The sequence below is a fragment of the Hevea brasiliensis genome, chromosome 7, assembly GCF_030052815.1.
Source record: "Hevea brasiliensis isolate MT/VB/25A 57/8 chromosome 7, ASM3005281v1, whole genome shotgun sequence".
In the NCBI taxonomy this organism is placed as follows: Eukaryota; Viridiplantae; Streptophyta; class Magnoliopsida; order Malpighiales; family Euphorbiaceae; genus Hevea; species Hevea brasiliensis.
This window is the reverse complement of record NC_079499.1, coordinates 55,677,111-55,701,036: the sequence shown is the minus strand read 5'-3', so window position 1 is coordinate 55,701,036 and position 23,926 is coordinate 55,677,111. Positions and strand designations below refer to the sequence as shown.

At 37.0% G+C, this 23,926-nt stretch overlaps 1 protein-coding gene across 1 annotated transcript; it reads right to left on the bottom strand.

Annotated features, from left to right (window-relative positions):
- Positions 1-4,814: 4,814 nt before the first annotated feature.
- Positions 4,815-19,223, bottom strand: LOC110646931 (retrovirus-related Pol polyprotein from transposon RE1). The gene is made up of 2 exons (XM_058149411.1): positions 18,624-19,223; positions 4,815-5,864 (listed from the first exon to the last, which is right to left on the bottom strand). The coding sequence occupies exons 1-2, from the start codon at positions 19,221-19,223 to the stop codon at positions 4,815-4,817; spliced, it is 1,650 nt and encodes a 549-aa protein (XP_058005394.1).
- Between the last annotated feature and the right edge of the window lie 4,703 nt (positions 19,224-23,926).

Below are 23,926 nucleotides of genomic sequence, written 5' to 3'. Positions count from 1 at the left end.
ATTATTGTGTTTGATTTCTCCAACTTTAATCTCTTTACTTTTTTGTAATTTAATTTTTATGCATGATATTGAATGTTGATTGAATAGATTGAGTTGATATACTTGAAGATATATTGAGTAGGTTGAGAAATTAGTTGAATATTTTGTGATGCATGTTATGTCAAAAATTGCTATAAATATTGATTGAAGCTTGAATTGAAATTTAGGGACACATTATTAAAACACATATCACTTTCACTATATATAAAGGAGCACCTAGTTGAATAAAGCCACAATTTTTCATTAGGCTACAAGCAAGGGCCGAAAAATTATTTAAGTTCAATTCACCCCCCACTTGTACTATTTTGGGACAACAAATTGGTATCAGAGCATGTCTCTCTTGCTTAAGGTGTCACAACCTTGGAGTGATCCCCAATGGCTAGTTCATCTAGCAACACTGCCGGTATACCTGCACCACTAGCTAAAGGCTACTCAATTACTAGACCACCACTCTTCAATGGCACTAATTACTCATTTTGGAAAGTGAGAATGAGAAATTTCATACAATTTGTAGATATTAATGCGTGGAGAATTATTAAAAATGGTCCACATGTTCCTCAAAAGAATGGTCAAGGAAGTACTAAAGTTCCTAAAAATGAAGATGAATATGATGACAATGATTGAAAGAAAATTTCTATAAATGCTAAAGCTATTAATATTTTGCATTGCTCACTTGACCTTAATGAATACAATCATGTTTCAGGATGTTAATCTGCTAAGGAAATTTGGGATAAGTTTGAGGTCACTTATGAAGGAACGGATGTCGTCAAGGAGTCCAAAGCAAACCTCCTTATCCGAGATTATGAGCTATTCAAAATGAAGCCAGGAGAATCAATTGCGGATATGAGTATAAGGTTTATCGACCTTTTCAATCTTCTCAAAGCACTTGGTAAAAGATTTGAGCAAGTCGAACATGTGAAGAAAATTCTTAGATCACTTCCAAAATCTTGGGAAGCAAAGACTACAATTATCTAAGATACCAAGGATTTTAAAACATTCACCTATGATAAACTCATTGGATCTCTCATTGCACATGAGATGGTGTATAAGAAAGATGAAGTTGAAAATGATCAAAAGAAGAAGAAAAGCATTGCTCTCAAGTCAAATAAGGATGAAGATAAGAAGAAAAGAGTTGTACTTAAAGTTGACTCAAGTGACAACTCAAGTGCTTCAAGTGATGATGATGATGAAATGGCTACGCTTGCAAGGAAATTCAAAAGAGCTTTCAAGAAGGGAGGAAGTAAATACAAGAAAATCTTAAAAAAGTATAATCCCAAGGATAAACATTTCAAGGATTCAAACGAAGAAATTTTATGCTATGAGTGTCACAAACCAGGACATATCAAGCCCAAATGTCCATTGCTCAAAAAGAAGAAAGGAAAAGAAGACAGGAGCAAGAAAGCTATGAAAGTAGTATGGAGCAACAGTGAAGAATCTTCAAATGATGAATCAAGTGATAAGGAGACTGCTCACCTTTGTATGATGGCATTTGAAGAGAAAGTCGAATGTTCACAAAAGGAAGAAGAACGTGATAATGAGGTAAACTCTCTTGAACCTCCTAATGTAGAGGAACTTAAACTTGCATTTGCTAAAGTATATGATGAGTATAGAAACTACAAGAGAAAGTGTACTAAAATGAATTTAGAAATTGAATCATTGAGATCACAAAATATTGCCATGTCCAATGTGTATAAAGAAAATGAATTTTACAAAGGACAAATTGCTTTGTTTAAAGAGCTAGATTTGGAGTTGAAAAACTCAAAAGAAACTTGTGAAAAGCTCATTGAAAAAAATAAGGTTCTTGAAGCTAAAATAGAATCTTTGACAAATGATTTGGCAAAATTTACAAAACGAAAAGAAACTCTAGATTTACTTCTTGGAAACCAAAGAATTTCAAATGAAAAATATGGAATTAGTTTTGATGGTTTCATGAACTATGGTAAATACAAGAATCATTTCATTAAAGCATCTACATCCTCCTTGCTTAATGTCACATGTTATTATTGCAATAAAAGAGGTCATATGATTAGTTCTTATGCACTTAGGAAGGGTCTCCTTAAGGTAAAGAAGGTATGGGTGCCAAAGGGAACCTTACCTAAAGTCACTAACCCCCAATGACCCAAAGTTGCTTGGGTACCTAAAGCTAAATGATTAAATTTCAGGTTTGTTTCAAAGGGATGAAGAAATGTGAAAAATGGTATATAGATAGTGGTTGTTCAAAGCACATGACCGGTAAAAAGGACAAGTTTTCAAAAATCACAATGGTAGATGGAGGACATGTGAAATTCGGAGATAAAGGAAAAGGAAAAATAATTGGAAATGGCACAATTGGAGCCAAACCTTGCATTGAAGATGTGTCACTTGTTGAAGGTTTGAAATACAACTTGCTAAGTGTAAGCCAACTTTGTGATAAAGGTTTTGAGGTAAAGTTCACTTCTTCTCTTTGTACAATCAATAACTTAGATAATGACACATTGTTCATTGCCAATAGATCTAATAATGTTTACTTGCTTAATATGAATAACTTTGAAACTAATCATGGTACATGTCTAGTATCTTTTAATAATTTTAGTTATTTATGGCATAAAAGATTAGGACATGCAAGCATGCATACACTCTCAAAATTGTCTAAGAAAGAACTTGTTAAAGGTCTTCCTAAGATTAACTATGAAAATGTGAACAAAATGGTTTCTCTTTTTTCTGTGTGATAATTTGCTGTACAAGGTATATATTTATATACATAGAAAAATGATATAGGTAAATCTACAGATTTCTTAATATCCTTGATTTGATATGATGATCCTTGATTTGATATGATGATCCTTGATTTGCTCCATGAATTTCTCTGATTTCATGATTGGATCCAGCTATTGATGTTATCAGCCCCCCTTCAAGCTGGAGATTGGATGTGCTTGTAGCTCAATTAATCCCAGCTTGGACACGAGAATAGAAAAGGAAGGACCGCCGAGGCTTTTGGTGAAAATATCAGCCAGTTGATGTTGGGCTGGAACATGCTGAGGTTGAATGAGGCCTTTTGTGATTTGCTCCCTGACGATATGACAATCAATGTCGAGATGTTTGGTTCTTTCATGGAAGACTGGATTGGATGCGATGTGAAGTGCTGCTTTGTTATCACAATATAGTTTGACAGGAAGCAAAGTACGTATTTGGAAAGTTTGAAGTAGATATGATAGCCATTTTAGTTCGCAAAACGTAGAAGCCATGCTTCTATATTCAGCCTCAGCGGAAGAGCGGCTCACAGTGGGTTGCTTTTTAGACTTCCATGAGACTAGTGATTGACGAAGGAAAATGCAAAAACCTGTGATGGAACGCCTGGTTTTAGTACAAGAGGCCCAATCAGCGTCGCAAAACGCTTTCAAAGTACTAAGATCATTGCCTGTTGGAAAAAAGAGCCCTTTACTTGGGCAGCCTTTGAGATATCGAAGAACATGAATTGCTATGTTCCAGTGGACCTGTCGAGGTTGTTGCATGTATTAACTAAGCTGTTGCACAGAGAAACAGATGTCTGGTCGGGTGAGATTAAGATAAAGTAGCTTCCCGATGAGCCGTCTATATGTGTCTGGGGCAGGGAGTAGCTCACTCGTTTTGGAGGAAAGTTTCATGCCTCGCGGTAGTGGTGTTTGATCAATTCTTGCATCATTGAGGCCGAGATCAGTCAAAATGTCAAGAATATATTTCCTTTGGCAAAGGTACATTCCAGCGGTAGAGCGAGCTATTTCAAGTCCTAGGAAGAATTTTGCAATACCTAGGTCCTTTATTGTAAAAGCTTTATCAAGGGATGCCTTGGTGTGGAGAATATCATCCTCACAAGGTCCTGCAATTAATACATCATCTACGTAAACTATCAAGGCAAGAAAATGAGCTCCAGTACCTCGCGTGAACAGGCAATGGTCGTGAGAGCATTGAGTGAAACCAAACTGGATTAGTTTGGATGTAAATTCCTTATTCCACTGACGGCCAGCTTGCTTTAGCCCGTATAAGGACTTCTTAAGCTTGCACACTTGTCCTGGTGTAGCCTTTGTATAGCCAGGTGGGGGTAACATGTACAGCTCCTCTTCAATGGTTCCATGGAGATAGGCATTGTTAATGTCTATTTGATGAATGGGCCAACCAAAAGCAGTGGCTATCACAAGGAAAAGTCGAACAGTGGCCAACTTGGCTACAGGGCTGAAGCTGTCAGTATAGTCAATGCCTTCTAGCTGGTTAAAGCCTTTTGCAACAAGACGTGCTTTATATCGGTCCACACTACCATCTTGATTATATTTGATTCTGAAAACCCATTTAGATGCGATGGGTTTTTTATGTGTGGGATGAGGAACCATGTCCCATGTTTGATTGAGCTCTAATGCATCAAGTTCTTGTTGCATGGCCTGAGTCCAGTTTGGATTTGTTTTTGCTTGCTCATATGTAATAGGTTCATGAGCTAGTGATACTGCTGCAACAAACTCAAGGTGATTGTGATCGAAACAAACATTAGAAAAGTGAAATGGGTGTTGATTATGGTTACCTGAGTCATCCGCCAGACTAGCTGAGTTACTATTGTCAAATGGGAAGGATGGATTAACATCAACTGTTGCCACATAATCATTCAACCAAGCAGGACGTATATGTGTGCGTGAGCTTCTTCTCATGATTGGAGCTAGTTCTGAAGCAGTGGTATTTTCTGGTTGGGGAACATCGAGCTCATGGTCAGTGGAGGTGTTAGGTATATCATTTTCTGATATTGGCTAAGGAGAGGGTGTTGATGTTGGTGTTTAGTGGATTGATTTGTAGGGGAATATATGCTCATGAAACTTGACGTCTCTGGACATATATATGGTTTGAGTTTCTAGGTCCATGAGTTTATAGGCTTTATAGCCCATAGCATGCCCCAGGAAAATGCTTTTGATCGCTCGCGGCTCAAACTTAGCTTTGGATGGCTTTGTGTTAGTGCCATAACATAGGCACTCGAAGGTTCTCAGTATTTGATAATCTGGTGGTTGAGAATGGAGAACTTCATATGGGCTTTTCCAATTGAGGACTGCAGTGGGCAGTCTGTTGATGATGTAGGTGGCATGGAGGATGGTATGTCCCCAAAACTTCTGTGGTAGATTGGATTGGAATAGAAGGGCCCTCACAACTTGAAGTAGATGTTTATGCTTTCTTTCAACGACTCCGTTCTGTTGAGGGGTGTATGTGCAGGTCCTTTGGTGTAAGATACCATTTTGAACAAACAATTGTTCACATTCGTGGTTGATAAATTCAGTCCCATTATCTGTTCGTATGATTTTCACAATGCCTTCAAAGTGGTTCTTGATGAATTTTAAGAATGTTGTGATGGTGGAGGGAACTTGAAATTTATCAGCTAGTAAGTATGTCCAGGTTGACCTGCTATAGTCATCCACGATGGTGAGGAAGTAGGATGCGCCTTGCAAGGACTTGATCTTATATGGACCCCATAGATCGAGATGTAATAGTTGGAAAATGGCTGAGCTGTTGATGGTACTTTTTGGAAAAGGCAACCTTTGTTGCTTAGCCAATGGACATATATCACAAGAAAAATGATTTCCATTGAATTTTATTTTGGCAATATGAGAAAATGTAGACTCAGATGCATGCCCGAGCCTTTGATGCCACAAATAGGAGTCACTGACATGACTTGAAATTGCATTGACAGAATCTCTACAATTATTTGAAAGTTGACATAGTTCCTCAAATGTAGTGAGCACAGAGGGATGTCGAGCTTGGTTGAATGAGCTTGTGACAAGCTTATATAGTCCCTTGTCCATCCTTCCAATTGCCAATAACTTCCTAGTCCAGGGGTCCTGCATATAACAATGATTATTAGTGAAGAGAACATGAATTTGTGAGTCTTTGGATAATTGGTGAATGGACAAGAGGTTATGTTTGAATTCAGGTATATAAATCACATTTTGTAATTTCAAATGTGGATGTAACTCCACGGTTCCTATATGGGTAATTTTTTTGGTGGAGCCATCAAGTAGTTGAACAAAATTGTGTGATTTTTGGGGCGTGAGAGTGGTAAAAAGATTTCGATCACAACACATATGAGTCGTTGCACCACTATCAATAATCCATTTACCATCTTTACATAAAACAGAGGTGTGAGAACTCTTACCAGCGAAGTTAGGGAAGTCGACACAACCAGCTTCATGATCGATTTTACCTTTCAATGCTTTCATGATTTCTTGCTGGATCAAGTTAGTGAGATTTGGGTTGTTCCAATCTCCAGAATGTTTGCCTTGTTCAATGGGTTCATCTGCTGTACTTCCCTGAGAAGTTGTATTTGCTAGATTAGCAGATGGTGTGGCTCTTCGTCCTTTATACCATTCCGGGTATCCAATGATTTTAAATGTAACACCCCCGCTGCATAGCCTGGTATATTTCACTGTTCCGGTGACCGGTATTGGTCTGAATAATTAAGGAGATTAGAATCCCGTTTAAGACAACTTGAGAAGCCATAAACATAAATAATTAGTAATGTTTAATTAGTTAACTACAAATAAGAAAAATAGAACATAAGAGGTTAAATGAGCCGAGAGTCACAGCGATGAGTGACCTCCTCGGGAATGACTGCGAAGTCATTTTAAACTCAAATTTCGAACCGTAAAAAGTGACGCTGCGGTCCTTAGGACCCTTATGAACACAGTGGAAAAGAGAAAATCATGAAAAAGAACTGTTAAGCCAGTCAAATAATTAGGTCAGGGAGCCGGAAGAAATATTGGATTATTTGCAAACCGGGATGAACCGGCGAGGGGCAATTTGGTCAATTGACCCCGAGAGCTGACTCCTGACCTAACTGTCAAATAAAATCGGAGAAAAGAAAATTTCGAAATCGAGAATTAAATTAAAGAACTAATAGAAAAAAAAATAAATAGAAAAAAAAGAGAAAATGAAAGAGGTTGGAAAAGTCAAAAGTTATGACATCATGCATGATGTCATAACTAAATTAATAAATTGAATTAATTAATTTGGATTTAGGGGTCTTCCATAAGCAAAAAACGTGTAAAAGGAAAACAAAGGAAAAAAATTAGGATTTTCTTCTTCTTCACCTCTCTTTTTGCCACCCCATTTTCCCCAAAATCCTCCATGAATGGTTCTTCATTTAAGCTTACATTTAAGCTAAATTTTCTTCACTTAACCTTCTTAACTTCCTTAAATACCTCACTAGAACCTTTAATCTCAACTTAAGCACAAGAAAGAAAGAGGAAAGAAAGAGAACAATTGAAGGCTTGGCATTTAAATTGAGGTTAGTATGCTAAACTCTTTATTTATCCATTCAAATGCATGTTTAGGTAATTAAGTGAGCTTAGAACTTGATTTAAATGAAACAAATATGGGGGAAGAATTAAATTGAATTTTTGGGCAGCTTGAGAGGAGTATGGTTTGCATGAATATGATGCAATTAAATGAGTTTAGAAACCTTACTTAGTTAAATGATTAACATTAAAATCATTAGAAGTAGTTAAATGCAAGAGTTAGTGAAATTAGGGTTTCAATGCTAGGGTTTATGAACCAAAAATTGGAGAAATGCATAAATGGCATGTTTAACCTATTGTGAAATGAAATAATGGTCAATTATGACCAAATAAGTTGTGTGGGAATGGTAGGAAATTAAGCCAAATTCGTAGGTCAATGGTCATGCTGCTGGCAGCATGACCAAACCTACTTTGAAGGACCAAAACTCAAATTTTACAAGCCTAATGGATATGCCACCAATTGGAGATGAAAATAGACATAAAAGAGCACAATTTTCATTAAGGAACCATGGCCAAAAACTGACCAAAACTTGGTGAAACAATTGACCAAAGTGAAGTGATAGCAGGCTGCCACTGCACTAAATTGACCAAATGAACAGTAACTGTTCATTTGGTCATAACTCGAGTTAGAAAGGTCAAATTGACCTAACATTTGGCCAGGGGTTAGAGGGTATATAGATCTAAAACTTTCATGAAGAACATCACCCCAAATTATGCCATTAACCCATCCAGATTATTGAGCAAATTTAGGCTACCAAACCTGCAACTCTGCAGAGTTTTCATTGAGCAGCAATGTTTGGATGGCTATAACTCCCTCTAGAAAACTCGGATTTAGGCGATTCTTGAACCGATGGAAACCTAAGACATATTAGAACATTTTATATGCAGAAAGTGAGACCAAATTATGAACTTAACTTGATCAAATTATTGACCAAATTTGGACCAAAATCTGCCAGAATCCAAAACTGCAGCGTGAGCGATTGCGTGAGCGATGAAACTTATTTTGGCCATAACCTGAGCTACAAAACTCCGATTGAGGTGATCCAAAAATGAGAATACACTTAAGACAATAAGGAACATTTTCTATGGAGGAAGTTTTGTTAAATTCCAACAGTAGATCGACCAATGGAATAGTGCAACTTCGGAGAACCAAAACCGAAAATTGGCAATTTTGCCAAAATGACCTAAGCTTTAAACAAATGACCAAAACTAACAAGTTTGGTGACCAAAATGTGGTATGTGGGTGAAGTTGGAGTTTCCATACATATTAAGCCTTAGAAAGTCAATAATTTGACTTGAATAGTGCAGTGAATAGTAACCCGAAACACAAAATTTCGAGAACGTCGAATTTAACATATTAGAGCTAGTTAAATGTGAAGTTAAGTTTAATTTGGATTTATTTTAAGTTTTAGTACTGAAACATTGGAAAATTTCGTGTTTCAGTGGAAAAGAATACCGGACAGAACCCGAGGAGTTGAGTCAAGGCCAACAGGCGACTCGTTTGAGGTTTGTGCACAACATATACTTTTATAATCATCTTTTGCATATCGTTTTGAATAATATGAAATGTTGGATTAAGGTATTCTTATGATGTTTGATCTAAATTGTTGAAAGTTATTATGTATATTTGAAAAGACAATGTTTAGCAAATCGTTAAGATAAGTTTTGAAACCACAGTGTCATGACCACATATTTGAACACCTCACTAGCACGACTAGTGGGGGTAATTAGTTTCGAATTTTGATTCCTTCTCTGGAGAAGTGTTGAGGTGTGCCAGTAGAAGAGGATGTGAATGGATATCCATATATTTGAGCTAGTTAACCTTGTGATATGATTTCTCTTTAGCCTCTGGCTATTGAGATTCATGTGATTTCTCTAAACCTCTGGCTATTGAGATTCTATTTGTTTCGAATGGCATGATCTAACTGTGGGTTTTATGAAATGTGTTTTGATACCTTGAAATGAACTTGGTTTACGTGTAAAATCTTACCATGCATGATTGTATTTAATTTTCATGTTTAGCCAAATTTTTGAATGAATGTGCTTTAAGTTTTGCATAAAGATTATTTTAGTATATTGTGCACTGCGAGTCCTAGTACTCGTGATAGCTTTATTCTTTGTCGCAGATCTGAGAGACTAGAGGAGCAAAGACGTGGCTTGAGGTGTGTGAAGTCATCAGCTTGAAGCCTTCGGGTATAATTTATACCCTAGCTGTAAATACTTCTTTTGATGTATATATTGCACATAAATGTATGGACATGTAAAAATGGGTCTTGAGCAGCTTGTACACAAATTTGTATGAAGTTTGTAATAAAGTTTAGTTTGTGTTTCTTTTGATATAAATTTGTAAGGTTGTGTATAAATTATTTTGTTTTTAATGAAATATGAATGATATTGATTGACAGTATTTTGAGAACTATTGAACTTGTGAATTTTGAGAAATTGATTGAGTTTGATTGTGAAACCGAAGTAGTGGTTGAGAAAAACTTTTAGAAGTGCTTTTTACAAGTATTCGAAGAACGGTTTTTTCAAAATACAGAGGAAACTCTGTCAAAATTTTTATAAAATTTGCGGAAAACTAAAATGGCAAAAAATATTAATTAGTTTTAATTTCAACTAAATGTTTTAAATACTTATTAGAAATGCTCACCACTTGTCAAAGATAAGAAAATTATTTTAAAATCCCTTGTAGGGTGCTTAATGAGTTATCGGTAGGTGAAGTTCGGTAGTTCATTAGGTATTCTACGGGATCATGTTATGCCTTACATAGGGGTAAGGTGTGACATGTTTTAGTGGTATCAGAGCAAGTTTTTGAATTATGTTTTCTTTGTTAAGTACAACTGCTCAATGTCCATATTTGTTACATACAGTGCATTACATCATGAATATGAACTAACGGAGGGAAATCTCCATGTGTTACTTGTTCAGGAGATACGTTAACTTCAGACTGAAATGGAAGAAGGGGATCGCTCAGTTGAGCAGTCTGTTGAAGCTGAGGCACAAGGGGAAGCCCCAGCTTTACCACCAAATGTTAGTGGGTCAGCAGCACCAGCCCCACAAATGCCGCAGTTCCTTGCATAGTTCGCACAACAGATGGCTGCGATGTTTCAACAAATGGCTGGGGGTATGCCTGTTCAAGCTCCACCTCAGACACCTGTGGCACAACCACTGCCTCCAGCTAGACAGTTTGATAAATTACTAAATAATGGGGCTGCAGAATTTAAGGGTACAGTGGACCCTTTAGAGGCAGAGCAATGGCTTGAAAGAATGGACAGAGTGTTTAAGAAACTACACTGCCAAGATGAGCTGAAGTTGGAATATTCTGTGTCGTTACTGCAAGGGGATGATTGGTGGAAGACCATCCCCCACAGCTTGGCTGAACCACCAGTGCTGACCTGGGATGACTTCATCAGAGAGCTCAAACAGAAATACATCCCAGATGCATATGTTGATCAGAAACTGCAAGAATTTTTGAGTTTGAAACAAGGGAACCGAACTGTAGCAGAGTATGAAAGAGATTTCTCAAGGCTAAGCCACTATGCTGGAAGCTTAGTCTCCACCCCCAGAGACAGATGCAAGAGGTTCGAGTCCGGGCTAAGGCAGAGTCTGAGAATGCAAGTTGTGGGTTTCAGACATCAGAATTTTTCTGAATTGATCTCACAAGCCTTGGAATTAGAAAGGATAGAATCAGAAGGGGCAGTAAGGAAGGGTTTACAAGAGAAATCGGAAAAAGACAAGGGGGAAAAATCAGTTGAACAGAGTTCTGGTGCTACCTCTAGAAAGAGAAAGAAGTTTAGTGGACCCAGCAGGGGTCGAGGTGGAAGATTTAGTAGGGGCCGATTCTCCGGACAGAGACCACCTAGGTGCAGTCGTGATCGGCGAGGGTTCACAGTCTGCCCGCCCCTGTGAGACTTGTGGCAAGATTCATGGGGGGGAATGTTATTGGGCCACTGGAGCCTGCTTTAACTGCGGAGGCAAGGGTCATTTAGCAAGAGACTGTACTAGTGCTCCGAGATATGGTCCAGCTCTACTACTGCTGAGGGATCTATTCAGAGTCCTGCTCCCAGAGGTTCACAGTCAGTTGGCAGAGGTAGAGGCACTGCTTCAGGCAGTCAGGGCACAATTGGTCAGTCAGGACAAGGAAGTGCTTCAACCAGAATCTACGCAATGAGACAGCATGAAGAGGCTGAGACTTCTGATGTGGTAGCTGGTATATTCTCTATCTCTGATCAAGAAGTATTTGTATTGTTTGATCCGGGTTCAACCCATTCATATGTTAGTGCTAGCATAGTCAGTTCACTTGCTGTTCCATGTGTGCAAATGGGTTTTGAAGTGCTAGTAACTAGTCCGTTAGGATAAGAGGTCCGGGTCAACAGAATTTATAGAGACTGTCCTTTGGTAATCCAAGGACATGTTTTCCTGTCAGACTTGATTGAAATGCCCTTTAGAGAGTATGATATCATCTTGGGCATGGATTGGTTAGCCAGGCATCATGCCATGATTGACTGTAGACTGAAGACAGTCACTTTTAGTCTCCCTTTGTACGATGATGTGGTAATACATGGGGAGAGGCATTTACTGCCATCAAACATCATTTCGGCTGCACTAGCCAGAAGAATGATCAGAAAGGGGTGTGAAGCATACTTGGCACATGTAATAGACACCCAAGTGGGGAGTCCAGCACTAACGGACATCCCTACTGTATGTGATTTTTCGGATGTATTTCCTGATGAATTGCCAGGATTACCTCTAGAAAGAGAGGTGCAGTTTGAGATTGATGTTATGCCTAGTGTGGACCCAATCTCCATAACGCCATATAGAATGGCACCAGCAGAATTGAAAGAGTTGAAAGTGCAATTGCAAGAATTGCTTGACAAGGGCTTTATCCGCCCTAGTGTGTCACCTTGGAGAGCGCCAGTATTGTTTGTAAAGAAGAAAGATGGCACTCTCCGTTTATGTATTGATTATCGGCAGTTGAATAAGGTGACAATAAAGAATAGATATCCATTGCCCCGCATTGATGACTTGTTTGATCAGTTGAGGGGTGCAGCTGTGTTCTCCAAAATTGACTTGAGATCAGGTTATTATCAGCTAAAAGTACAAGAGCAGAGTATTCCTAAAACTGCCTTCAAAACCCGCTATGGCCATTATGAATTCCTAGTCATGCCATTCGGGTTAACGAATGCTCCGGCTGCTTTTATGGACCTGATGAACACTATCTTCAGACCATACCTCGACCAATTTGTTGTGGTATTCATAGATGATATATTGGTCTATTCGAGGAATGCAGAAGAGCATGATAGACATCTGTGGATTGTACTGCAGACTTTGAGGGAGAAACAGCTATATGCCAAATTGTCAAAGTGTGAATTTTGGCAGAAAGAAATATCTTTCTTGGGGCATGTAGCATCAGAAGAGGGCATCAAGGTAGATCCAAGTAAGATTGAAGCTGTCTTTAATTGGAGGCCACCCAGAAATATCACAGAGATTCGCAGTTTTCTGGGTTTAGCTGGATACTACCGTAGATTTGTGAAGGGATTCTCCATGTTGGCATCTCCATTGACCAAGCTGCTTAGAAAAGATGTAAAATTTCAGTGGATGGATAAATGTCAGCAGAGTTTTGATGAATTGAAGAGATGTTTGACTGAAGCTGCAGTCCTTACTTTACCTATTCCAGGTAAAGAATATACAGTATATAGTGACGCTTCTCTCAATGGGTTAGGTTGTGTGTTGATGCAAGATCGGAATGTCATTGCCTATGCATCACGCCAGCTAAAACCGCATGAGAGGAATTATCCGACACATGATTTGGAGCTTGCAGCCATTGTGTTTGCTCTTAAGATCTGGAGACACTATTTGTATGGGGAAAAGTGTTACATCTACAGAGATCATAAGAGTTTAAAGTATTTGGGCACCCAGAAAGAGCTAAATTTGAGACAGAGGAGATGGTTAGAGTTGATAAAAGACTATGATTGTCTGATAGACTATCAGCCAGGGAAAGCTAATGTTGTGGCTGACGCCTTAAGTCACAAGACTATGGAAAGTCTACGGGTTACTCCTGTGTCTATGGTACATGAGTTGAGGTCATTACATGCCAGCTTAGAGATTAATGATGAGGGGCAGACAACAGTTGTATGGCATGTACAGCCAGTGTTGATTGATCATATTAGAATGGCTACTCAGAATGATCAGAAGTATCAGAAGTTGATGGATGAAGTCCAGCAGGGCAAGAAACCAGAATTCTCAATCAGAGATGATGGTCTACTGCTACACCAGGGCAGAATGTGTGTTCCTAATGATGTTGATTTGAGGCAGATCATTTTGAAGGAAGCACATGAGTCTCCTTTTGCCATGCACCCTGGTGGCACAAAAATGTATAGAGGGCTAAAGGAGCATTACTGGTGGATGGGTATGAAAAGGAATGTGGCAGAGTTTGTATTCAAATGCCTAACTTGTCAGCAAGTAAATGCAGAGCATCAAGTACCCGCTGGGTTGTTACATCCACTACCAGTACCAGAGTGGAAATGGGAGAAAATAACGATGGATTTTGTGATGGGACTTCCGAGGACACAGAAGAGTCATGATGCAGTTTGGGTCATTGTTGACAAACTGACTAAATCTGCTCATTTTCTGCCAGTCCGGATGGATTATAGTTTGGAAAGATTGGCCAAGTTATACATTGATGAGATTGTGAGACTACATGGAGTGCCAGTATCCATCGTGTCAGACAGAGATCCTAGGTTCACTTCTAGATTCTGGGGTAGTCTTCAGAGAGCCCTAGGAACTACATTGAACTTTAGTACTGCATTCCACCCACAGACAGATGGCCTGTCTGAGAGGGTAATTCAGATTTTGGAGGACATGCTACGGGCTTGTGTGATTGAGTTTGAGGGTAGTTGGGATACACACTTGCCTTTGATTGAGTTTGCTTACAACAACAGCTACCAATCAAGCATTGGGATGCCTCCATATGAAGCTTTGTATGGCAGAAAATGTAGAACCCCGTTGTGTTGGGATGACATGGGTGAAAGAAAGATGATTGGACCCGAAATTGTTCAACAGACTGAAGAGAAAATTCGGGTGATCAGAGATCGACTTAAAGCTGCATCAGATCGTCAGAAGTCCTACATTGATTTGAAGAGAAGGGATATTGAGTATGCAGTGGGTGAGAAAGTTTTCCTCAAGGTTTCTCCTTGGAAGAGGATTATGAGATTCGCGAAAGGAAACTAAGTCCTCGTTTTATCGGGCCATATGAGGTTCTGGAAAGAGTGGGTCCTTTGGCATATCGGTTGGCACTACCTCCAGAGTTGGAGAAGATACTTAATGTCTTCCATGTGTCCATGTTGAGGAGGTACCGATCAGACCCATCTCATATACTACCAGTAGAAGAAATAGAAGTAAATCCAGACCTCACATATGAAGAAGAACCCATAAAGATTCTGGCTTATGAGGTGAAGCAGCTATGGAATAAGCAGATACCGTTGGTAAAAGTGCTGTGGAACCATCATTCTGGCCAAGAAGCTACTTGGGAACGAGAGGAGGACATGAGGAGACAACACCCACAGCTGTTCAGAGATTGATACCAGGTAAAAATATCGAGACAAAATTTATTTAAGGGGGGGAGAATTGAAACACCCCCGTTGCATAGCCTAGTATATTTCACTGTTCCGGTAACCGGTATCGGTCTGAATAATTAAGGAGATTAGAATCCCGTTTAAGACAATTTGAGAAGCCATAAACATAAATAATTAGTAATGTTTAATTAGTTAACTACAAATAAGAAAAATAGAACATAAGAGGTTAAATGAGCCGAGAGTCACAGCGATGAGTGACCTCCTCAGGAATGACTGCAAAGTCGTTTTAAACTCAAATTTCGAACCGTAAAAAGTGACGCTGCGGTCCTTAGGACCCTTATGAACACAGTGGAAAAGAGAAAATCACGAAAAAGAACTGTTAAGCCAGTCAAATAATTAGGTCAGGGAGCCGGAAGAAATATTGGATTATTTGCAAACCGGGATGAACCGGCGAGGGGCAATTTGGTCAATTGACCTCGAGAGCTGACTCCTGACCTAACTGTCAGATAAAATCGAAGAAAAGAAAATTTCGGAATCGAGAATTAAATTAAAGAACTAATAGAAAAAAAAATAAATAGAAAAAAAAAAGAGAAAAGGAAAGAGGTTGGAAAAGTCAAAAGTTATGATATCATGCATGATGTCATAACTAAATTAATAAATTGAATTAATTAATTTGGATTTAGGGGTCTTCCATAAGCAAAAAACGTGTAAAAGGAAAACAAAGGAAAAAAATTAGGATTTTCTTCTTCTTCACCTCTCTCTTTGCCACCCCATTTTCCCCAAAATCCTCCATGAATGGTTCTTCATTTAAGCTTACATTTAAGCTAAATTTTCTTCACTTAACCTTCTTAACTTCCTTAAATACCTCACTAGAACCTTTAATCTCAACTTAAGCAAAAGAAAGAAAGAGGAAAGAAATAGAACAATTGAAGGCTTGGCATTTAAATTGAGGTTAGTATGCTAAACTCTTTATTTATCCATTCAAATGCATGTTTAGGTAATTAAGTGAGCTTAGAACTTGATTTAAATGAAACAAATATGGGGGAAGAATTAAACTGAATTTTTGGGCAGCTTGAGAGGAGTATGGTTTGCATGAATATGATGCAATTAAATGAGTTTAGAAACCTTACTTAGTTAAATGATTAACATTAAAATCATTAGAAGTAGTTAAATGCAAGAGTTAGTGAAATTAGGGTTTCAATGCTAGGGTTTATGAACCAAAAATTGGAGAAATGCATAAATGGCATGTTTAACCTATTGTGAAATGAAATAATGGTCAATTATGACCACATAAGTTGTGTGGGAATGGTAGGAAATTAAGCCAAATTCGTAGGTCAATGGTCATGCTGCTGGCAGCATGACCAAACCTACTTTGAAGGACTAAAACTCAAATTTCACAAGCCTAATGGATATGCCACCAATTGGAGATGAAAATAGACATAAAAGAGCATAATTTTCATTAAGGAACCATGGCCAAAAACTGACCAAAACTTGGTGAAACAATTGACCAAAGTGAAGTGATAGCAGGCTGCCACTGCACTAAATTGACCAAATGAACAGTAACTGTTCATTTGGTCATAACTCGAGTTAGACAGGTCAAATTGACCTGAAATTTGGCCAGGGGTTAGAGGGCATATAGATCTAAAACTTTCATGAAGAACATCACCCCAAATTATGCCATTAACCTATCCAGATTATTGAGCAAAGTTAGGCTACCAAACCTGCAACTCTGCAGAGTTTTCATTGAGCAGCAATGTTTGGATGGCTATAACTCCCTCTAGAAAACTCGGATTTAGGCGATTCTTGAACCGATGGAAACCTAAGACATAGTAGAACATTTCATATGCAGAAAGTGAGACCAAATTATGAACTTAACTTGATCAAATTATTGACCAAAGTTGGACCAAAATCTGCCAGAACCCAAAACTGCAGCGTGAACAGTGCACGTGAACAGTAAACTTATTTTGGCCATAACTTGAGCTACAAAACTCCGATTGAGGTGATCCAAAAATGAGAATACACTTAAGACAATAAGGAACATTTTCTATGAAAGAAGTTTTGTTAAATTCCAACAGTAGATCGACCAATGGAATAGTGCAACTTCGGAGAACCAAAACTGAAAATTGGCAATTTTGCCAAAATGACCTAAGCTTTAAACAAATGACCAAAACCAACAAGTTTGGTGACCAAAATGTGGTATGTGGGTGAAGTTGGAGTTTCCATACATATTAAGCCTTAGAAAGTCAATAATTTGACTTGAATAGTGCAGTGAATAGTAACTCGAAACACAAAATTTCGAGAACGTCAAATTTAACATATTAGAGCTAGGTAAATGTGAAGTTAAGTTTAATTTGGATTTATTTTAAGTTTTAGTACTGAAACATTGGAAAATTTCGTGTTTGGTGGAAAGAATCTGGGACAGAACCCGAGGAGTTGAGTCAAGGCCAACAGGCGACTCATTTGAGGTTTGTGCACAACATATACTTTTATAATCATCTTTTGCATATCGTTTTGAATAATATGAAATGTTGGATTAAGGTATTCTTATGATGTTTGATCTAAATTGTTGAAAGTTATTATGTATATTTGAAAAGACAATGTTTAGCAAATCGTTAAGATAAGTTTTGAAACCACAGTGTCATGACCACATATTTGAACACCTCACTAGCACGACTAGTGGGGGTAATTAGTTTCGAATTTTGATTCCTTCTCTGGAGAAGTGTTGAGGTGTGCCAGTAGAAGAGGATGTGAATGGATATCCATATATTTGAGCTAGCTAGCCTTGTGATATGATTTCTCTTTAGCCTCTGGCTATTGAGATTCATGTGATTTCTCTAAACCTCTGGCTATTGAGATTCTATTTGTTTCGAATGGCATGATCTAACTGTGGGTTTTATGAAATGTGTTTTGATACCTTGAAATGAACTTGGTTTACATGTAAAATCTTACCATGCATGATTGTATTTAATTTTCATGTTTAGCCAAATTTTTGAATGAATGTGCTTTAAGTTTTGCATAAAGATTATTTTAGTATATTGTGCACCACTGAGTCCTAGTACTCAGCGATAGCTTTTATTCTTTATCAGAATCTGAGAGACTAGAGGAGCAGCAGACTGAGCTGCTGAGGTGTGTGAAGTCATTAGCTTGAAGCCTTCGGGTATAATTTATACCCTAGCTGTAAATACTTCTTTTGATGTATATATTGCACATAAATGTATGGACATGTAAAAATGGGTCTTGAGCAGCTTGTACACAAATTTGTATGAAGTTTGTAATAAAGTTTAGTTTGTGTTTCTTTTGATATAAATTTGTAAGGTTGTGTATAAATTATTTTGTTTTTAATGTAATATGAATGATATTGATTGACAGTATTTTGAGAACTATTGAACTTGTGAATTTTGAGAAATTGATTACGTTTGATTGTGAAACCGAAGTAGTGGTTGAGAAAAACTTTTAGAAGTGCTTTTTACAGGTATTCGAAGAACAGTTTTTTCAAAATACAGAGGAAACTCTGTCAAAATTTTTTTAAAATTTGCGGAAAACTAAAATGGCCAAAAATATTAAGTAGTTTTAATTTCAACTAAATGTTTTAAATACTTATTAGAAATGCTCACCACTTGTCAAAGATAAGAAAATTATTTTAAAATCCCTTGTAGGGTACTTAATGAGTTATCGGTAGGTGAAGTTCGGTAGTTCATTAGGTATTCTACGGGATCATGTTATGCCTTACAGAGGGGTAAGGTGTGACATTAAAGCAGCTTTCCGAGAAGTGGCCGGTTGTCTTACAATGCTGACAGTATTTATCCTCTTTCTTGATTCCATCCTTCCTTTTGTTTTGATTTTTGTTGCCTTCATGGATTCTTTTGGAGCTCAATCCTTTTGCCAACATGGCTACGGAAGATTCGGTGCTGTCAAGGGAAAAAGTGTTGATCTCTCTCTGTTTTTCAACTTGCAAAGCCATAGAGTAGGCTTTGTTGACAGGTGGGAATGGGTCCATGAGCAGAATTTGGTTGCGAATATGGTCATAAGATGGGTTCAATCCCATAAGGAACTGAATCAATTTTGTATTATTTTCCATTTCTGCAATTTCCTTCGAGGCTTCACATTCACAAACTGGAAATTGCTTGAGACAAGCTAGTTCATCCCAAAGCTTTTTGAGCTTAGTGAAGTAATTTATGAGAGACATATTACCTTGGCTAAGAGAGCATATCTCTCTTTTGATTTGATATATCAAGGGACCGTTGCTTTCGCCAAATCTCTGGGCAAGCTCATCCCATAAATCCTTGGCAGACGATGCATATAGAAAAGCTTCTACTATTTCTTTTGACATAGAACTTAGTATCCAAGAGATGACCATGCTGTCGACCTTGAGCCATTTCTCAGAATCTGGAGAGGTATCTGCTGGCTTTTTGCATGTGCCATGGATGAACCCAAGTTTATCCTTGGCCCGCGATCAACATGGATCGACTCCAAGTGAGGTAATTATCGCCAGTGAGAGGGACGTTGACCAGTGACATGCCTGGGTGATCAGAATTTGATAAGGTGAACTGGTCATGTTCTGTTTCTTTCTTGGATGTGTTAGCCATGGTGGAGTAATAACAGGTACAGAAAGGTTAGGTGTATTTTGAACGATAAACTAATGTTGTCGAGGTGGGATCTTTACTGCTCTGATACCATGAACAAAATGGTTTCTCTTTTTTCTGTGTGATAATTTGCTGTACAAGGTATATATTTATATACATAGAAAAATGATATAGGTAAATCTACAGATTTCTTAATATCCTTGATTTGATATGATGATCCTTGATTTGCTTCTATAGATTTCTTAATATCCTTGATTTGATATGATGATCCTTGATTTGCTCCATGAATTTCTCTGATTTCATGATTGGATCCAGCTATTGATGTTATCAAAATGAATTTCAATGTAGGGCATGTGCACTAGGAAAGCATACTAGAGCATCTTTTAAATCTAAAAATATTGTTTCTACCACTAGGCCATTAGAATTGCTTCATCTTGATTTGTTTGGACTCGTGTCTCCTACTAGTCTTGGTGGGAAGACATATGCCTTAGTTATTGTTGATGACTATTCAAGATATACATGGACATTCTTCCTTGCTCACAAAGATGAAACTTTTGAGAAATTCACCTCTTTTAGTAAAATGGTTCAAAATGAAAAAGGTTTTTGCATCACATCTATAAGGACTCCGATCATGGAACTGAATTTGAAAATCATTTATTTGAGAAATATTGTGATAAACATGGAATCAACCATAATTTTTTAGCTCCTAAAACAACACAACAAAATGGGGTTGTAGAAAGAAAAAATAGGACTTTGTAAGAAATGACTAAAACCATGTTGAATGAAAATAATTTGCCAAAGTATTTTTGGGCTGAAGCTATTAATACTTCTTGCTATGTGTTGAATAGAATTTTGATTAAACCAATTTTGAAAAAGACCCCCTATGACCTTTGGAAAGGAAGAAAACCAAATATTTCATATTTTAGAGCATTTGGATTTAAGTGCTATATCTTAAATAACAAGAAGGATAACTTGAAGAAATTTGATGCTAAATCCGATGAAGGAATCTTTCTTGGGTATTCAACAAAGAGTAAAGAATATAGGGTGTTTAATAGAAGAATGTTAGTTATTGAGGAAATTATTCATGTTTTGTTTGATGAGGCTAACCCTTCTATTAGAAGGAAAGATGTTTTTGATGATAATAATAAGCAGGTATTTGGAAAAGATAATGTAAAATCAAGTCAAGAAATGGAACAAATTGATGACAAAGATGAAGAAACTCAAGGAGATACCACAATAGATGTCCATAATGCCAAAAATGATCAAATCACTGAAGAAATGCCAAATTTGGAAGAATTACAAGTGAATAAACCCCAACATGAAGATTTACCTAAAGAATAGAGATTTCATAGAAATCATCCCCAAGAAGACATCATTGATGATCCATCTCAAAGGATGATGACTAGAGCATAATTGAGAAAATATTTTGGTAATGTTGCCTTTGTTTCACAAATTGAACCTAAATGTTTTGAAGAAGCTCAAAATGATGAAAGTTGGATTCTTGCCATGAGAACTCAATCAATTTGAGAGAAACAAAGTTTGGAATTTGGTGCCTAAACACAAAAATCATTCAATTATTAGTACTAAGTGGGTTTTCAAAAACAAAATGGATGAAAAAGGCAATGTTGTTAGAAAAAAAGCTAGACCAATGGCTCAAGGCTACAACCAAGAGGAAAGTATTGATTTTAATGAAACCTTTGCTCCGATTGCTAGAATTGAAGCTATTAGAATGTTGTGTGCCTTTGCATGTTACAAGGATTTTATGCTTTATCAAATGGATGTCAAGAGTGCATTTTTAAATGGTTATATTGATGAGGAAGTGTATGTTGAACAACCTCCGGGCTTTGAAAATCATGAGCATCCAAATCATGTTTATAAACTTACTAAAGCTTTATATGGTTTAAAACAAGCTTCTAGAACATGGTATGAAAGGCTTAGTAAATTCCTTTTACAAAATGATTTCCAAAGAGGCAAAGTGGACACAACACTTTTTGTTAAGAAGCATCATAATGATATGCTCATTGTGCAAATATATGTTGATGATATAATTTTTGGTGTTACTAAAGAATCTCTTTGCAAGAAATTTTCTAAGATTATGTAGAATGAATTTGAGATGAGCATGATGGGGGAGCTCACATTCTTTCTTGGACTTCAAATTAAGCAAATGAAAGATGACATCTTCATAAATCAATCAAAGTACATCAAGGATACGTTGAAGAAATTTAAAATGGAAGATTTGAAGAGCATGGGCACTCCTATGAGTTCAACAATTAAAATGGACAATGATGAAAAGGGTAAAGAAGTAGATATAAAGCTAATTGGCTCTCTTTTGTATCTTACTACATCTAGACCAGACATACATTTTAGTATTTGCTTGTGTGCAAGATTTCAATCATGTCCAAAAGAATCCCATCTAAGTGCAGTTAAAAGAATCTTCAAATACCTCATTGGCACACACTCAATTGGTTTATGGTATCCAAAATGTAAATCATTTAATCTTGTAGGTTATAGTGATTCAGATTTTGCAAGAAGTAGATTGGATAAAAAATGTACTTCAGGTACCTGTCAATTTCTTGGTTTTCCACTAGTTTCTTGGCACAGTAAGAAACAAACTTCAGTGGCTCTCTCTATAGCTGAAGCTGAATATATAGCTGCTGGTAGTTGTGTTGGTTAAATTTTATGGATGAAACAACAATTGGAAGATTTTGGTTTAAAATATAATCTTGTTCCAATTAGGTGCGACAACATAAGTGCCATAAACTTGATCAAAAATCCAATCCAACATTCAAGAACAAAACATATTGAGATCAGACATAATTTTATTAGAGATCATGTTCAAAATGGAGATATCAAAATTGAATTTGTTACTTCTGAAAATCAACTTGCAGATATTTTTATAAAACTACTCAATGAGGAAACTTTTTGCAAAATTAGAAGGGAAATTGGCATGAGTGAACCACTTGCTTGAAATTTAATTCATATAGATTTAATATATCTGCATATTATCTAATGTGTGAGTAATTTTCTATGATATAAATTTTCTAAAAAAACTCTAAATAATAGTAGCTAACTTATTTTTGTACTCGTGAAATTAGTTTATTAAGTTATATGCTACTGTTGCGTGCCTAAAATTAGTTTGCTGTATTGTGTACTGTTCAAATTTAAAGCCAAAAAGTGATTGTGCTTTGAACTTTTTGGGCGCCAATTAATGCACTTACCCATTCACATTCTCTTCGCTGTGTCAGATATATATATATATATATATATATACATTTAAAATAAGAATAAAATTCAAATAAAACAAATTAGAAAAGGGAAAGCACGGGACTCAAGAAAAATCAATCTTACCCACTGTTACATGAAACCTTTACCTATCAACACTCTTTTTTTCCTCTCTCTTTTGTCATACCCGACTCTCTCTCTTCTTTGCATTGATTCATGGTACTACTCTTACCAATTTTTTTGTCATTAACACTGACCCATTTTGTAACACCCTCCCGGTAGCAACTCCGTACATTCTACTGTTCCGGTGACCGGTGTCGGTCCGGACAGCTAGAACGTCCGGAAAAATATTTAAACTAAAGTCAGGAACCATAATTAACTCAAATATTAATAAGAAAAATTTAGTAAAAATTTTAGAAATAAAATACAACCAAGTTAAATGAGCCGGTGCCCAAGCGATGGGTAACCCAGGGGGAAGTTGCGGTTCTCGCAACTAGGAGCCCTAGACCCGGGGAAAAATTCATAAAATAATTTTTGGGACACCAGAGAAGGGTCATTGAGGTTCCTATGGCATTAGAATGCCAAGAAAATATTTAGAAAATTTTTTCAATCGGTACAGACAATTTTGACCCGTTAAGCCAAACGGAGGGCATTTTGGTCATTTCGCCTTTAGAGGCGATTTTTGGCCTACTTGTCCAGTTGAGTAAAATATTATTATGACATAAAATATGAATTAATGTTGATGAAAAATTAATTTAAAGTTAGTAGAAAAGAAAAGAAAAAGAAAATGGAATTAAATTAGATTTATGACATAGGATGACATCATTAAAAAGCTTCCCACCAATTAGAAATTGACAAGCCAATTAAAATGAGATAAATATAACTAAAATGAAGTAAAAAAATAAACACAATTTCTGCAATTCTCTTCCATTTCCTGTAACCCATTTTCCCTTCCACCCAAACCACCATTAAAGCTCCCTTAAGCTTCATTTCCCACTTCAATTCACCTCAAAACCTTATCCTCCCTTCACAAAAAATTATACCCACATCAAGGAGAAGTGTTTGGCAGCCAAGAAAACAAAAGAAAGTGGAAGAAAGTGAGGTGTGAACAAGCTTAGAAAATCACCAAAGAGGTTAGTGCCATAACCTTTGCTTTTACATCTTTCTAATCATGAATTTGAGCTAAGTTAAGTTAAAAATTTGACAAAAATTGAATTAATGAAGCATG